This window comes from Hibiscus syriacus, unplaced genomic scaffold (assembly GCF_006381635.1).
Source record: "Hibiscus syriacus cultivar Baekdansim isolate YM2019G1 unplaced genomic scaffold, ASM638163v2 tig00003721_pilon, whole genome shotgun sequence".
Taxonomy (NCBI): Eukaryota; Viridiplantae; Streptophyta; class Magnoliopsida; order Malvales; family Malvaceae; genus Hibiscus; species Hibiscus syriacus.
In genome coordinates this window covers 924447-941870 of record NW_024061981.1, presented here as the reverse complement: position 1 = coordinate 941870, position 17424 = coordinate 924447, and the positions used below count along the sequence as shown (strand labels likewise).

Genomic DNA, 17424 nt, shown 5'->3' with positions numbered 1-17424 from the left:
GCAACCCAGAGAATACTCAACCTATGGAAGAACATCTCATAGTGGTTCCGTCCCCGTTAGAACAAGTCAAGCTTGATTTTTAGGCTGAGAGGAAACGGTGGAGAAAGATGTTATAGAGGTTAGAGGATAAATCATTCCAAAGAAGCGTAGAAATCAACATCAAAAAGAGTCGAGCTGACCGGATCGAAAACGTAGAAAAGTAACTCAGATTGGATTTTAATGTTCTTTAGTCGTCATACCAGCGAATGGTTAAAAATCAGGTAGCTGCTAGCTCAAGTAAGTCTTCTGCGGAATGGAGATAAGAAGTGGCTGGGCTAAAAAGAGAAGTTGGGGAAAGTAGTGAAGAACTCAAGTAAAGTAGACATCAGGTGAAACTACTCTCGAGAGAAAATAATGCCATTGAGAAACAACTGCAAGAGAATTAGACCCATAATAAAAGATTGAAAAGTAAAATCTTGAGATTAGAGATTGCGTTATGACGATATAGAAGTCGAGAAAGTAGTTTAAACCGTGCTAAAAGTGGAAAATTTGACGAAGCGTGTGAATGAACTAGAGGCTTTAGTTCAAGATTTTCAAAGAAAGAGCAAATGAGCTTCAATTAGTCTCTTATGAATGAGTTATACAATGGCGTTGTCATTGGGAGCAAGCTCAGCGGAGAGTTAGGCAAAGAGATGATCTTATTACAAGATACCTACAGCAGACTTAGGGAGTGGCTCAGTATTTGATTGACCTATCACAGGAAGCTCATGATGTGATCGAAGGGTTGGAGCCAGAGACTGAAGAAGGCCATAAAATCTTCGAGTTATTAGGACACATCCAATATTTAGGAGAGATAGCTCAGATGTATCTGTGATGTGTTTAATCCTTGTAATCGAACTTCGTTTCTTATATAAAAAAAGTTGTTCTAAGGAATCGTTTCAGAATCAACACCTTGCATTGCATTCACATCACATTCATATCGCATTTACATTGCATTTATTTTTACGAATAGCATTTTAACCATATTTTCACACTCATTAATAAAACACAAATAATAATAAAAACATTGTGTGGTAGAATACTGGACAATTACAAGCATCCGTACCACACACGGAAAAAGGCAATAGATGATAGAATTGCCCAAATAGAGAAAGTTCAAACTGAATGCCAGAGAATTTTAAGAAAGCGCAAGAGGATATGCACGAACAGATGACGAAGGCTCAGAACGACATGATGAAAAACCTGGCTAGTTTAATGCAAGGCAATAGTATAATTCGAGAAGAGACTCCAGTTATCGGTCATATTGCCGAGGAATGTGTGTATCCTCTAGGTTTTGAATTAGGGGCTAACGGTGGAAAAGCCTCGGTTATTTGGTACTTCCGAGTAAACATTCTATCCCCCTGGCTTCACACCACTGCAAGTCTGAGAACAACAAGCAAAGATTGTTCAACCGGAAAAGGTACAAGTGAACCTATCTATGTCTTCTATAAACCCGTAATTGATTGAAGATGTCCCTGATCTCGATAAAAATGACAAAAAAGAACATAACAAGGAGATTAAGAAAAAGTGGGAACAAATTAAGCATGAATTCTGGGCTATGAAATAAGATTCTAGCCTGTATGGAATTGACGCCAGAGAGCTCAGTCTGGTTCCCGATTTAGTATTGCCACCGAAGTTTAAAGTGTCAGATTTTGAAAAATTTGATGGTACTTGTTGTCCTTCTGCACACATTACAATGTTCTGTAGAAAAATGACAGGTTATGTTAGAGACGATCAACTGTTAATCCACTACTTTCAGAAGAGCCTGGCAGGGTCAGCCATCCGTTGGTACAACTAGTTAAGTTGGGCTCAGATTAAATCCTGAAAGGATTTGGATAAGGATTTTCTAGAGAAATATAAACACGTAAAAGATGTGAGGCCAAACCGAATCTTGTTGCAAAGTATGGAAAAAACATCCAACGAAATCTTCAAGCAATACGCCCAAAGGTGGAGAGATGTAGTTGTACAAGTTCATCCACCGTTGGAGGAGGAAGAAACAAATATGCTTTTTGTAAATACTCTGAGGGATCCATTCTTTGGACACCTCATTGGGAATTCATCCAAAAATTTTGTTGATATTTTTACAGCAGGAGAAATGATAGAGATGGCAATCATAAGTGGGAAACTAGACAGGGGAGAATCTAGCCGAAAGCCTCCAGCAAGAATGAAGGATAATGAGATCAGCAATGTAAAGAAATATGATTCTAATAATATTACAGTTTCCCAACCTCAAGCCACTGGGTCGTCTACACAAAATCCTGTTAAACAAGGGGCGAATGAGCCAAGACAAGAAAGGGAAAGGGTTCAATTTGACCCCATCCCTATGACTTATAAAGAACTTTTCCAGATCTTGTATGACAAACATGTGGTGTCCCCATACCACACTTCTCCAATCGAGCCTCCTTACCCAAAATGGTATGATGTCAACGCTCAATGTGAGTATCATGCAGGGATATCGGGGCATACAATTGAAAACTACTTGGTCTTTAAGAAGTTGGTGCAACGATTAAAACAGAGAAATGTCATCAACTTCGGTGACAGTGAGCAGCCCAATGTGGCTCAAAACAAACTTCCGAACTATGCAGGGACCGGGGTTAATGTTGTTATTGAGGAGAAAGTAAATGGAGTCATAACCGAAATCGATGAAGTGAAGTCACCCATGGATTGGATATGGGGACAAATGGTCAAAGTAGGCTGGTTGATCTCTAATGTTAACAAGAATGAGCACGCTTGCCCCTGTCATTGTTACGAGGATCATATCATTCAAGACTGTGATGAGTTCAAGGCCTTGGTTCAAGGGCTGATGGATAGTAAAGACATGGAATTTTACCATGAAGCTACAAAAGAAAGAGAGATAGAAGTTTACGCTTCTGAAGGCACATCCAAGGGAGTTTACAATGCTAATTGCCCTTTGGTCATCACACCGAAAGCTCGGACTATGGAAAAAGTAGTCCCTAAAGTGGTGATTACACCTCCGTCATCCTTTCCTTATAAGGACAACAAGCAGGTCCCTTGGAAGTATGAATGCCATCTAGAGAATGGTAAGAATTCAGAGGCTACTAAGGAAGAGGTGCATGTGATAGGCCACTTCACCAGAAGTGGGAGATGTTATTCTCTCAACTAGACCAGTGAACCCGAGAAAAGAGCGGCCTCTGATAAAGGAAAAAGCGTTGAGATATTACTGAAAGATGATGAGCCGACAGTTAATGAGCATGTAACCGAGAATGAGACTATAGAGTTTTTAAAATTATTAAAACATATCGAATACAGTATTGTCGAGCAATTACATAAATTGCCAGCTCGTATCTCAATCTTGGCTTTGTTACTAAGCTCTGAAGCACATCGAAGTACCTTGTTAAAAGTCTTGAATCAGACTTTTGTGCCGAAAGATGTACCAGTAGAAAATATAGATCGACTGGTTGCAAATATTCAGGCAGATAATTTCCTTTCTTTCTCTAATGATGAGATCCCCTCTGGGATTATGGGTAACTCTAAAGCTCTACACATCACCGTTAGATGCAAAGGTCATGTGTTATCACGGGTATTAATCGATAATGGCTCAGCTTTGAATGTTAGGCCACTAGTGACTCTAAAAAAGCTAACAATTGACTGTATGCATATGAAGAATTGCCAAAACATTGTGCGAGCTTTCGACAGAACGAAGAAGGAAGTACTGGGAAAAACTGATATCCCTTTTACCATAGGCCCGTCAATTTACGAGGTTGAATTCCTCGTCATGGATATAATGCCGACTTACAATTACTTGTTAGGAAGGCCTTGGATCCACCAGGCGGGAGTCGTACCCTCCACTCTACATCAGAAAATCAAATTTGTAATGGAGGGAAGACTAGTATGCTTTAATGTTGAATAAGACATCATTGCTTTCGTATCTACTACTACCCCATACATTGAGGTGGATGAAAAAGCAGTTCAGTGCTCTTTCAGGTCTTTGGAATTCGTTAACGCCACTTTTTTTGCTGAGAGGAAGAAAATTCCAAAGCCTAGACTATCCAATTGTACCAAAATGGAATTGAAAATGACTATGGGTAGAGGAGCCAAAGTGGGAAGAGGACTGGGGAGCCACTTACAGGGAAATGTTAATATGGTTTTTTCCGGCATCAAAAAATATCGTTTTGGTCTAGGATATCGCCCAACCTCAAAAGAAAAGTTGAAAAATGTTCATAAAAGTCAGGAGAAAAGGAAAGTCAGGCTAACTGGATAGGATATTAAGTGGGAACCCATGATTTTCCCATTGTTACGGGACACTTTCATATATTGAGGCCATATGTTTCAGCGAACCCAATTATCTAAAGAGCCAATTATTGAAAATACCTTGAATAATTTGGATATATATATGATATCGACAGAAGAGACTGAGGAAGGAAGAGTCAGGGGGATCTATCCTGCACCACCAGGCTTTGTGCTAAACAATTGGACTGCAGAAGAATTACCTATAGTTTACAAAACTGTTTCAGAGTAATGCACAAAAACTTTCCCTATTGTCTAAACCCTGGGGCAATAGGTGATCTTTTGTAAAGGGTTAATCTATATGTTTTTTTAATGTTTAATGAAAGATGCATTACGGATAATTCACAAAACGGAAAACATTCTCTCTTGCATATGCTTCTCATTCATTTATTATGATTTATTATTATTTCATTCTATTTTGACACGGGATATGTAACACCCCCAACCCGTATCCAACCCGGATACGAGTCAGAGATATTACATTGACTTTTAAAACACAACTCATTACAAATAATAGCAAAATATTTGAACTTTTATTACGAAAAATACAATAATATACATATGGTAATATAAGTTTACCAAAATATTCAGAGCATACACAACTTAACTCTTTAGTTACATGCCAACATCCATTTTCATAACAAAATGACCTACTGATTAAGTTGCTTCTAATCTGATAGTTGCAGGAGTAATGGTGTCCAGCTGCTTAACCTCGATCGTCTACTTTATCGGATCCTACGTGTGAAACACTCACATGCTAAGTCATCGACTTAGTGAGGCAATATAATAATAATATCGATAAATATAAAGTAATTGCCAAAATAAGATGGGTTGCAATGATAAGATGTATGTAAACAATGCAATAATCAGAACCATGTTTCTTACACATATACTTATCAAATTCACATTCATAAGTTCGCCTTAGTAAGTTCATTAGCCCATGGTACCATACAGAGAACCTAAGGTATGTGAGTATTATGAGGTTGTGCACTATGTTGTCACCACAGCTCATATAATTGCACCTAAGTGCCACGTAGAATTGCACCAGAGTGCCGTATAGAATTGCACCGTAGTGCCATATAATAATGTCCATAAGGACCACATATATTCCTTAAGATCATACATATGCCAAGGATCAAGTATGTGTCTCACCAGACCTCACACATGTTCCAAAGAATACATATATGTCCCGAAGGACCACATATCATTCCTTAAGAATCATATACATATGCCAAGGATCAAGTATGTGTCTCATCAGACCTCACACATGTTCCAAAGAATACATATATGTCCTGAAGGACCACATAGACCCTCTACCCTTGGCATGCCAACTATACCTATAGTTCTCATTTACATAACATGGGCTTTCACAATTTATCTTATTTGTCACGTAGACATATTATTTCATACATTTATCACATAACTCATATAACTTTTTCTTGCATATTCATGTCCCATAATGCATATGGTATGGATTCATGTCATATATCATAATATGAAATACTATCATGTATCAAAATATTGAATCTAGACTTATCACAAGTCTAAAACTGAATAAAATACATATTCATGCTATGCATATGCACTCACCTAGATTTCTTTCCCTCGATTGATCCTACTTGTTGATGGTTCCGGAACTCTTTTAGGCTCGATATCTACATAGTAATTCATTGATACTTCAGTATACTAATTAATATATTCTAAACTATCATGTCTTAGGCTAAAAGAAAGCCATTTTCATCTTTTAATGGAGGTATGCATCGATGCACTACACCATGCATCGATGCATAAATCCTATTCGATGTTTGTATTTAATGGGGATGCACCGATGCACTCCTTATGCATCGATGCATAAATACTATTCGATGTTTTCTTTTTTAAATTAATGCATCGATGCACTGCATGTGCATCGATTCACCTTAAACAATTTATGGGATTTATCATCGATGCATCGGTGCACAATGAATGTGCATCGATGCACATTGCCCAGAATTGTCATTTTAGCACGAAAATCTCTTCTTAGTCTACTTAACACTTTATATTTCCCCTTTTTATAAATCCTTAAGTTGCATACTCATACTTAAACTAATTATTATCCATTCCATACTTTTGAAACTTAAAAATCCAATTCTCCATGTAGAATTTAAGAATCTAACCCAAATTCCAACATGTTCTAATTTGAATTCTAACACCTCATATTTTTTAGTTAGCTTTATGACAAGTCAAATTCCACTTCTAATTCTTATTAGGAACTCTAATCCAAGATTTCACTTTTCTACTTCCTTTCTTTGATTCTTCATATTCTCCTCATCTTATGGTTTTAAGATAATCTAAGCTTTCCTTAAGCTTAGTTATCAACTAAGGATCAATAAGAAACCTTAAATTCATCAAGAATTTAATCAACAAGAAAACTCACCTTTAGCTTGGTCTCTCGATGGAGAAGAAGAAGTGAAGAATAAGAGAAATCTGGAAACTTTTGTTCTCTTCATTTGCCTTCCACGTGGATTTAAATATCCTCATCTAATATTTAATTATTTCCCCTATTAAAAGACTCATTTACCCCTTTAGTTCCTCCTTCTTTGTTAATTGATCCTACACAAAACATTCCCATTAAATCTTTCAACTATTCAATTTATCTACTTTGGTCACTGAATTTTATAATTTCACAATTTGATCACTAACCCGGTATGGAGGATGTTACAAATCTCTCTGCCTTAAAAAAAATCGTCCTCGAATTTTCATTGTACGAACAGATGGGGATATTGAAGTCGCATATTTTCTTCACGTTCCCACGTAGCTTCTTCTACTTTGTGATTTCTCCAAAGAACCTTGACCAACAGAACTGTCTTACTTCTTAACTGTTTGACTTCAAAAGCCAATATTCTCACTGGTTCTTCTTCATATGTCAGATCCGATTGGACTTCTACTTGTTCTGGTACAATGATGTGAGAGGGATCGGGCCTATATCTTCGTAATATGGACACATGGAAGACGTTATGGATCTTCTCCATTTCCGGTGGCAAGGATAACTGATATGCCACGGGTCATATTCTCTTAACAACTTCATATGGCCCAATGAATCTAGGACTTAACTTTCCTTTCTGACCAAAACGTAATACTTTCTTCCAAGGAGATACTTTAAGGAAAACTTTATCTCCAACCTCGAATTCAATCTCTTTTCTTTTAAGATCACAATAGGACTTTTGCCGATCAGATGCCACTTTGAGGTTATGCTGAATTTCTCAAACTTTTTGTTCTACATCTTGAATTAAATCCGGACCAAGAACACTTCGATCTTTGAGTTCATACCAATTTAATGGAGTACAACATTTCCTCCTATATAATGCCTCATATGGGGCCATCTTTATACTAGACTGATAACTATTGTTGTAAGCGAACTCTGCCAGCGGCAAATACTTTTCCCATGATCCTTTGAATTCCATTACGCATGCTCTCAACATATCTTCCAATATCTGAATAGTTCTCTCTGATTGCCCGTCACTCTGAGGATTAAAAGCCGTACTAAAGTTTAAACGAGTCCCCAACGCTCCATGCAAAGATTTCCAGAATCTAGAAGTGAATCGAGGGTCTCGATCAGAGAATATGGAAACAGGCACTCCATGCAATCTAATAACTTCTCTAATATACAGTTCTGCATATTTTTCCATAGAGAAATCTGTTCTAACCGGGAGAAAATGCGCTGACTTAGTTAATCGATCAATAATTACCCAGATTGATTCTCTTTTGTTCGGAGTCAAGGGTAACCCCAAAACAAAATCCATCGTAACATTTTCCCATTTCCATTGAGGAATGACACGCGGTTGCAATAATCCTGACGGAACTTGATGCTCAGCTTTGACTTATTGGCATATCAAATACTTAGACACAAATTCGGTGATGTTTCGTTTCATCCCTGGCCACCAAAATTGATCCTTCAAATCCATATACATCTTGGTTCCACCCGGGTGCATCGTTAACGGACTGCAATGAGCCTCTGTTAATATTTCTTTCTTCAAGTCGTCATTGTCAGGTATTACAATTCTTTCTTTACAATATAGATTTCCATCTGACTTAACCTCAAAGTCTTTAATCTCTTTGCTCTTTACTTGCTCAATTCTTTTCAAACACGTTTCATCTTTACTTTGCAATTCTCCTATTCATTCCAACCACGCTAGTTTAAGTGTTAACTCTGCACAAAGACCACTGTCTCCCGTTAAAGATAATCTTGCGTCCATAGCTCGTAAAGCTACAAACGTCTTTCTACTCAAAGCATCTGCTACCACGTTAGCCTTTCCGGGATGATAGTCAATTATCACATCATAATCTTTTAAGAACTCTACCCATCTACGTTGCCTCAAATTCAACTCTTTTTGAGTCATCAGGTACTTCAGACTTTTATGGTTTGTATACAAGTAACACCTTTCTCCATACAGATAATGACGCCAAATCTTGAGAGCGAACACCCAGCAGCCATTTCTAAATCATGGGTGGGGTAATTCTTTTCAAGTGGTTTCAACTACCTCGATGCATACGCTACCACCTTCCCTTCTTGCATTAATACACACCCCAACCCGTTATGGGATACGTCACTGTATACTACAAAATTCTTGCCAGATTCCGGTTGAACCAATATCTGAGTTTCTGTCAGAATTCTCTTTAAAGCTTCAAAACTTTCTTGACATTTAGAAGTCCAAACAAATGGTACATTCTTTCTTATCATCTTTGTTAAAGGCAACACTATCATCGAAAAATTCTTAACGAATCTTCGATAATAACCAGCAAGTCCAAGGAAACTCTGAACTTCAGATACATTCTTTGGAACTTCCCAGTCCATTGTAGCTTTAACCTTCTGAGGGTCCACTATAATCCCAACTGCCGAGATCACATGCCCCAAGAAAATTACTTCGTTTAGCCAGAATTCACATTTGGACAATTTCGCATAGAGATTTTTATCCCTGAGAATTTGCAAAACTAGCCTCAGATGTGCGTTGTGCTCTTCAATGGACTTCAAGTAAACCAGTATGACATCAATAAAGACAACAACAAACTAGTCCAAATAGGGATGAAAAATCATGTTCATGAGATCCATGAAAGCAGCTGGTGCATTCGTTACTCCGAATGGCATTACGATGAATTCATAATGACCATATCTCGTTCTGAAAGCCGTCTTCGGAATATCTTTCCCCTGAATCTTCAATTGATGATAACCCGAACGTAGATCGATCTTTGAAAATACCGAAGCTCCTTTTAGTTGATCAAATAAGTCATCAATGCGCGGAAGGGGATACTTGTTCTTGATGGTCACCTTATTAAGCTGTCGATAATCAATACAGAGACGCATTGATCAATCCTTCTTCTTAACAAATAACACCGGAGCTCCCCAAGGTGATACACTTGGTCGAATAAATCCCTTTCCTAACAACTCTTCCAATTGATTCTTTAACTCTTGCAATTCTTTCGGAGCCATCCGATAAGGTGCCATTGCAATTGGAGCGGTTCCTGGCATTACTTCAATTTGAAATTCTACCTCTCTATCTGGAGGTAATCCTGGCAACTCAGCCGGGAAAACTTCAGGGAATTCTTGAACTATTGGAATCTTCTCTAGCCCTTTCTCTATCGCTCTTAAATCTATCACATTTGCAAGAAATCCTTGACATCCTTGTAGCAATAGCTTCTTAGCTGACATTACTGACATTACATTTGCTAAGGGATTAAACTTTTCACTGCTCACACTTATCTCTGTTCTTTCTGGACTTTTCAGTGTTACCCTTTTTCAATCTGCAATTAACATCTCCATAGTAATGGAACAACCAATCCATTCCCAGAATCACTTCAAAACTCGTCAAAGGGTAATTCCATCAGATTAGCAGGGAATTCAGTTCCCTGAACCTTTATGGGACACCCCTTACAGACTTTATTCACCCGAGCACTATGGCCTAAAGGAGTTGTTACTATAATCTCATTACTCGTAGCTTCTAAGGGAATCCTAAATTCCTTTACTAACTTACTTGTAATATAAGAATAATTAGAACCCAAATTAATCAGTACCAATACTAATTTATCGTACAGCTGAAAAGTACCTGCTATAATATCAGGGTCATCACGGTCTTCACTTGTCTTTAGATGGTACACCCGTGCGGTTGACCGAACTTCAGATTGAGCAGAGAATTCAGACGGGTTCCTTCCTCTGCCTCTTCCTCATCCTCTTTGTGAGGAAGAACCAACTCTTTCAGATGGTGCAGGCTCACCAACCATCAATGGACAATCTCGGATAAAATGTTTGGCATCTCCGCATCGAAAACAAGTCCCAACAGCCATCCGACAAGCCCCAGAATGGTTTTTCCCACAGTGCTGACACTGTCTCGCTTGACTCGAAGTAGATCTCCCAACACCAAATCCCACTGACTGCGACTGTCTAGGTCTTGCCTGACTTGCTCCCCTAGTAGACGATGCAACTGATTCTGATCTAGCTTGTGATCGAAATCCTGAGTCTCTTCCCCTTTTTGATGGTGCTGAGCTAGAAGAAGCATCCGTTCTCTTTGATGTCTGAACTCTAAAATCCCTAAATCTCTCATTCTGAGCTCTTTCAAAAGCCTTGGCACGATTGATCACCTCTTAGAACAAGGATAAATTCAATACTATCAGCATCTCTTTCAATCTAGGGCGCAAACCCTCCACAAACCATTCACAAGCCTCTTTTTCAGTAGGCACAAGCTCGGATGCAAACCTACTCAACTTGTTGAACTCACATTCATACTCATATACAGAGTGGTTCATCTGTTGGTCACTGGGTATCCTCATGGTGACGTTCGTCCACCATATTCTTGCCTAACCCCTCAACAACGAGACAGTTCCATCTAACTTCTCCACTTCAGAACAGTGGAGACCATCCAACATGATCTTAAAATCATTTAACCAAAGATCTGTTGCAACTGGACCTTCTTCTGTTTCTCCCTTAAATTCGGGAGCTCCTAAACCTCTCAACTCTTTTGCTACATTCATCCGTTGAGTTGGTGGAGCAGGAGGTTGAAGACGCGTTAGAATAGCGTCTAACGTTCTGAAGAACATATCTTGATCTTGCACAGGAACTCCTTGAGATGCATGTTCTTCACCTTGCCTGGCCAGGGCAGGTGAATTACTGCTTTCAGCAGGCCTATCTTCTCCCGCTTCACTTCGGGAGCTATTATGTCCGGACATCTAATAAGAATAAACACATTGTTCTATTAGCAAAACAGCATACTCATACTATACCAGATCATAAGTTCTCACTATTTGTTGGCATGTATTCCATTTAAAGACTCTATAGACTCTGGTTTATGCCTAGAATCGGCTAAACCATAGCTCTGATACCATTAAATGTAACACCCCCAACCCGTATCTAACCTGGATACGAGTCAGAGATATTACATTAACTTTTAAAACACAACTCATTACAAATAATAGCAAAATATTTGAAATTATATTATGAAAAATACAATAATATACATATGGTAATATAAGTTTACCAAAATATTCAAAGCATACACAACTTAACTCTTTAGTTACATGCCAACATCCAATTTCATAACAAAATAACCTATTGATTAAGTTGCTTCTGATCTGATAGTTGCAGGAGTAATGGTGTCCAGCTGCTTAACCTCGATCGTCTACTTTATCGGATCCTGCGTGTGATACGTGTGAAATACTTACACGCTAAGTCATCGACTTAGTGAGGCAATATAATAATAATATCGATAAATATAAAGTAATTGCCAAAATAAGATGGGTTGCAATGATAAGATGTATGTAAACAATGTAATAACCAGAACCATGTTTCTTACACATATACTTATCAAATTCACATTCATAAGTTCGCCTTAGTAAGTTCATTAGCCCATGGTACCATACAGAGAACCTAAGGTATGTGAGTATTGTGAGGTTGTGCATTATGTTGTCACCACATCTCATATAATTGCACCTAAGTGCCACGTAGAATTGCATCGGAGTGCCGTGTAGAATTGCACCATAGTGCCATATAATAATGTCCATAAGACCACATATCATTCCTTAAGAATCATATACATATGCCAAGGATCAAGTATGTGTCTCACCAGACCTCACACATGTTCCAAAGAATACATATATGTCTCGAAGGACCACATATCATTCCTTAAGAATCATATACATATGCCAAGGATCAAGTATGTGTCTCGCCAGACCTCACACATGTTCCAAAGAATACATATATGTCCCGAAGGACCACATAGACCCTCTACCCTTGGCATGCCAACTATAACTATAGTTCTCATTTACATAACATGGGCTTTCACAATGTATCTTATTTGTATCACGTAGACATATTATTTTCATATCTTTATCACATAACTCATATAACTTTTTCTTGCATATTCATGTCCCATAATGCATATGGTATGGATTCATGTCATATATCATAATATGAAATACTATCATGTATCAAAATATTGAATCTAGACTTATCACAAGTCTAGAACTGAATAAAATACATATTCATGCTATGCATATGCACTTACCTAGATTTCTTTGTCTTTCCCTCGATTGATCCTACTTGTTGATGGTTTCGGAACTCGTTTAGGCTCGATATCTACATAGTAATTCATTGATACTTATCAGTATACTAATTAATATATTCTAAACTATCATTTCTTAGGCTAAAAGAAAAGTCATTTTCATCTTTTAATATAGGTATGCATCGATGCACTACACCATGAATCGATGCATAAATCCTATTCGATGTTTGTATTTAATGGGGATGCATCGATGCACTCCTTATGCATTGATGCATAAATCCTATTTGATATTTTATTTTTAAATTAATGCATCGATGCACTTCATGTGCATCGATGCACCTTAAATAATTTCTGGGATTTATCATCGATGCATCGGTGCACAATGAATGTGCATCGATGCACATTGCCCAGAATTGTCATTTTAGCACAAAAATATCTTCTTAGTCTACTTAACACTTTATATTTCCCCTCTTTATATATCCTTAACTTGCATACTCTTACTTAAACTAATTATTATCCATTCCATACTTTTGAAACTTAAAAATCCAATTCTCCATGTAGAATTTAAGAATCTAACCCAAATTCCAACATGTTCTAATTTGAATTCTAACACATAATACTTCTTAGTTAGCTTTATGACAAGTCAAATTCCACTTCTAATTCTTATTAGGAACTCTAATCCAAGATTTCACTTTTCTACTTCCTTTCTTTGATTCTTCATATTCTCCTCATCTTATGGTTTTAAGATAATCTAAGCTTTCCTTAAGCTTAGTTATCAACTAAGGATCAATAAGAAACCTTAAATTCATCAATAATTTAATCAACAAGAAAACTCACCTTTAGCTTGGTCTCTTGATGGAGAAGAAGAAGTGAAGAAGAAGAGAAATCTGGAAACTTTTGTTCTCTTCATTTGCCTTCCACGTGGATTTAAATATCCTCATCTAATATTTAATTATTTCCCCTATTAAAAGACTCATTTACCCCTTTAGTTCCTCCTTCTTTGTTAATTGATCCTACACAAAACATTCTAATTAAATCTTTCAACTGTTCAATTTATCTACTTTGGTAACTAAATTTTATAATTTCACAATTTGATCACTAACCCGGTATGGAGGATGTTACATGATAAGTGTTATCCTGTATTATTATATGTATATATCCTTTCAATTGTTTTCCTCTCATGACTTCTGGTATCAATAGTATGAATGCTGATGACTCTGACCCGGAGATAGATTTTGAGTGGCCTATCTGTCAGGGGGAAGTTAAGAGTGATGATAATGTCGAGGGACGTGACTTACCTTCTTAATTACTGAAAATGGTAGAGAGGGAAGATAAATAGATTGTGGCCTATAAAGAGCTTGTTGAAATCTTGAATCTGGGATCAAAGGCGGATAAAAAAGAGATAAAGATTAGCACCATCCTATCTACTGAAGGACGAAAAAATTTGATTGAGTTGCTTCAAGAATACGGAGATGTGTTCGCTTGGTCATATGAGGACATGTCAGGTTTAGACCCTGAGTTAGTGGAACATAAATTGCCCATAAAGCCAGAATGTAAACCGGTACAGCAAAAACTCAGAAGGATGTGTCCTGAAATGCTGCTAAAAATCAAGGAGGAAGTAAAGAAACAATTTGATGTTGGCTTCTTGAAAGTAGCCAAGTATCTGGAATGGGTGGCAAATATTGTTCCAGTACCCAAGAAGGATGGGAAAGTTTGTATGTGTATCGACTATAGAGACCTTAACCGAGTCAACCCAAAAAATAATTTCCCTCTACCACACATAGACACCCTAGAAGACAATACTGGTGAAAATACCTTATTTTCATTTATGGATGGATTTTCGGGTTACAATCAAATCAAGATGCATCCGGATGATATGGAAAAGACTACGTTTGTCACCATGTGGGGCACGTTTTGTTACAAAGTAATGCCATTTGGGCTAAAGAATGCATGGGCAACCTACCAGAGAGCCATAGTAATACTATTCCACAACATGATGCATAAAGAAATAGAGGTCTACGTCGATGATATGATTGTTAAGGCTAAAACGGAGGAAGAACACATCGAGAATCTGAGGAAACTCTTCCAAAGATTAAGGAAATCCCAGTTAAAGCTCAATCCAAACAAGTGTACCTTCGGGGTAATATCTAGGAATCTCCTAGGATTTATGGTGAGCAAAAAATGCATTGAGGTAGACCCAGATAAAGTCAAGGCTATTCAGGGTTTACCACCCCCGTAAATATAAAAAGAAGTTTGGGGATTCATGGGAAGATTAAATTACATCGCCCGATTTATTTCACAACTAACTGAGAAGTGCGATCCCATTTTTCGCCTTCTTCGTAAAAATAACCCAGGAGTATAGAATGATGACTGTCAAGGAGCCTTCGAAGTAATAAAAGGATATTTGTCAAATGCTCCAGTCCTAATACCCCCAATACCAGGCAAACCGTTAATCCTATACTTGTCAATTTTTGAGAATTCGATGGGGTGTGTACTAGGGCAGCATGACCAAACCGAGAAAAGAGAAAGAGAAAACTACTACCTCAGCAAAAAGTTCACTGATTGCGAGACAAGATACTCACCAATAGAAAAGTTATGTTGTGCTTTAGTTTGGACTACCCGAAGACTCAGGCAATATATGTTATATCACACTACCTAGTTGATCTCTAGACTTGACCCTTTAAAATATTTAATGGGGGTACCCGCTTTGTCTGGAATATTGGCTCGTTGGCAAATTTTATTATCTGAATTTGATATTCAGTATGTAAGTTAAAAAGCAGTTAAAGGTAGTGTTGTGGTCGATTTCATCGCTAATAGGGCTTCTGAAGAGTATGAACCCTTAGACTCTGATTTTCTGGATGAAAATTTGATGGCTATCACGATTGAAGAGGCAGTTTCTTCTAATGATGAGTATTGGAAGATGAATTTCAATGGCGCATCGAATGCCTTGGGGCACGGGATTGGAGTAATTTTGGTCTCGCCTGGTGGAGAACATTATCCTCTCACCAACATATTGAATTTTGATTGCACGAATAATATGACCGAGTATGAAACATGTATTATGGGTCTTGAAGCTGCCATTGAGCGTAAAGTAAAAACACTCAAAGTGTATGGGGATTCAGCCCTGGTAATTTATCAACTCAGAGGTGAATGGGAAACAAAAGATACCAAGTTGATGGAATACCGTAAATTAGTCTTAGAGCTTATCCCAGAATTTGAGCAAGTGACATTCCATTATCTCCCCAAAGAAGAGAATCAGATGGCGGATACTCTGGCCATTTTAGCAGCAGCTTTCAAAGTCAATGAGCATTCGAGCTTGGTACCTATTACGATGCAAGCCTATGAATACCCAGCCCATTGTTATAGCATAGAAGAGGAAGATGATGGGAATCCATGGTATCACGACATCCTGCAATACATTAAATGTCAAAGTTACCCCAAGCATGCAACTGAGAATGACAGAAGAACTATCCGGAGGTTGGCTGCATGATATGTGCTTGATGGCGAGGTCTTGTACAAGAAAAGTCATGATCAGGTTTTGTTACGATGTGTAGATACCAAAGAAGCGAGAATGATTATTGAATAAGTGCATGAGGGAGTATGTGGTACCCATGCTAACAGACATACAATGGCTAAACAAATAATGAAATTTGGGTATTATTGGTTGACCCTTGAAATTGATTGTATCAATTATGCCAGAAAATGTCATAAATGCCATATTTACGGGGATAACTCCACACCCCTCCTCATCCATTACATGTGATGAATGCTCCGTGGCCGTTCTCTATGTGGGGCATGGATGTTATTGGGAAAATTACACCCAAAGCTTCTAATGGTCATCGCTTCATATTGATGGCAATAGACTACTTCACCAAGTGGGTAGAAGCTGCCTCTTATGCGAATGTTACTCAGTCAACAGTTTGCAAGTTCTTGAAAAGTGAAATTATCTGTCGATATGGGTTTCCAGAAAGGATTATTACTGACAATGCTTTGAATTTAAACAACAAGATGATGGGGTCAGTATGTAAACAGTTCTAGATAAAACATCATAATTCCACCACTTATCACCCAAAGATGAATGGAGCGGTAGAGACAGCTAATAAGAACATTAAAAGGCTCATACAGAAAATGACTGAAACTTATAGAGATTGGCACGAGAAGTTGCCATTTACTCTATTTGCTTATCAAATTTCAGTAAGGACGTCAACTGGGGCAACTCCGTTCTCCTTAGCCTATGGGATGGAGGCTGTATTACCCATCGAAGTTGAGATTCTGTCACTTCGAGTGTTATCAGAGGTTAAGCTAGATGAAGCAGAATGAATGCAAGCTAGATATGACCAGCTGAATCTGATTGAGGAAAAAAGATTAAAATCTATCTGTCATGGAAAAATGTATCAAAAACGTATGATAAGGGCACATAACAAAAAGGTTCGCCATCGAGAATTTCAGGAGGGAGATCTGGTACTAAGAAAGATTATGCGAATTTAGAAAGATTTTCGAGGTAAATGAATGCCCAATTGGGAAGGACCTTATGTGATAAAGAAAGCCTTTTCTGGTGGAGCTTTGATTCTCACTGAGATTGATGGACCAGAATTACCTAACCCTGTGAATGCTGATGCAATCAAGAAAT

The 17424-nt window shown here is 37.9% G+C and overlaps 2 protein-coding genes across 2 annotated transcripts; both read left to right on the top strand.

Moving 5' to 3' along the window:
• Positions 1-1188: 1188 nt before the first annotated feature.
• LOC120182393 lies at positions 1189-3889 on the top strand. The gene is made up of 3 exons (XM_039187383.1): positions 1189-1438; positions 2106-3088; positions 3143-3889. Exons 1-3 carry the CDS (start codon positions 1189-1191, stop codon positions 3887-3889), a joined length of 1980 nt encoding a protein of 659 aa, XP_039043314.1.
• A 10403-nt stretch (positions 3890-14292) lies between these two features.
• Positions 14293-16284, top strand: LOC120182386. Its single transcript, XM_039187374.1, has 3 exons — positions 14293-14509; positions 15575-15839; positions 15939-16284. The coding sequence occupies exons 1-3, from the start codon at positions 14293-14295 to the stop codon at positions 16282-16284; spliced, it is 828 nt and encodes a 275-aa protein (XP_039043305.1).
• The last annotated feature ends 1140 nt before the right edge of the window (positions 16285-17424 follow it).

Bases quoted from the DNA above. Each gene is read 5' to 3' on its own strand.
- LOC120182393 (XM_039187383.1), top strand. From the start codon at position 1,189: ATGACGAAGGCTCAGAACGACATGATGAAAAACCTGGCTAGTTTAATG. The intron at 1,439-2,105 runs GTACAAGTGAAC...ATATTTTTACAG, and splicing joins AGATTGTTCAACCGGAAAAG to CAGGAGAAATGATAGAGATG. The intron at 3,089-3,142 runs GTGCATGTGATA...TCTCTCAACTAG, and splicing joins CAGAGGCTACTAAGGAAGAG to ACCAGTGAACCCGAGAAAAG.
- LOC120182386 (XM_039187374.1), top strand. From the start codon at position 14,293: ATGTCAGGTTTAGACCCTGAGTTAGTGGAACATAAATTGCCCATAAAG. The intron at 14,510-15,574 runs GTATGTGTATCG...GTTAAAAAGCAG, and splicing joins CAAGAAGGATGGGAAAGTTT to TTAAAGGTAGTGTTGTGGTC. The intron at 15,840-15,938 runs GTATGAAACATG...TTATCAACTCAG, and splicing joins TGCACGAATAATATGACCGA to AGGTGAATGGGAAACAAAAG.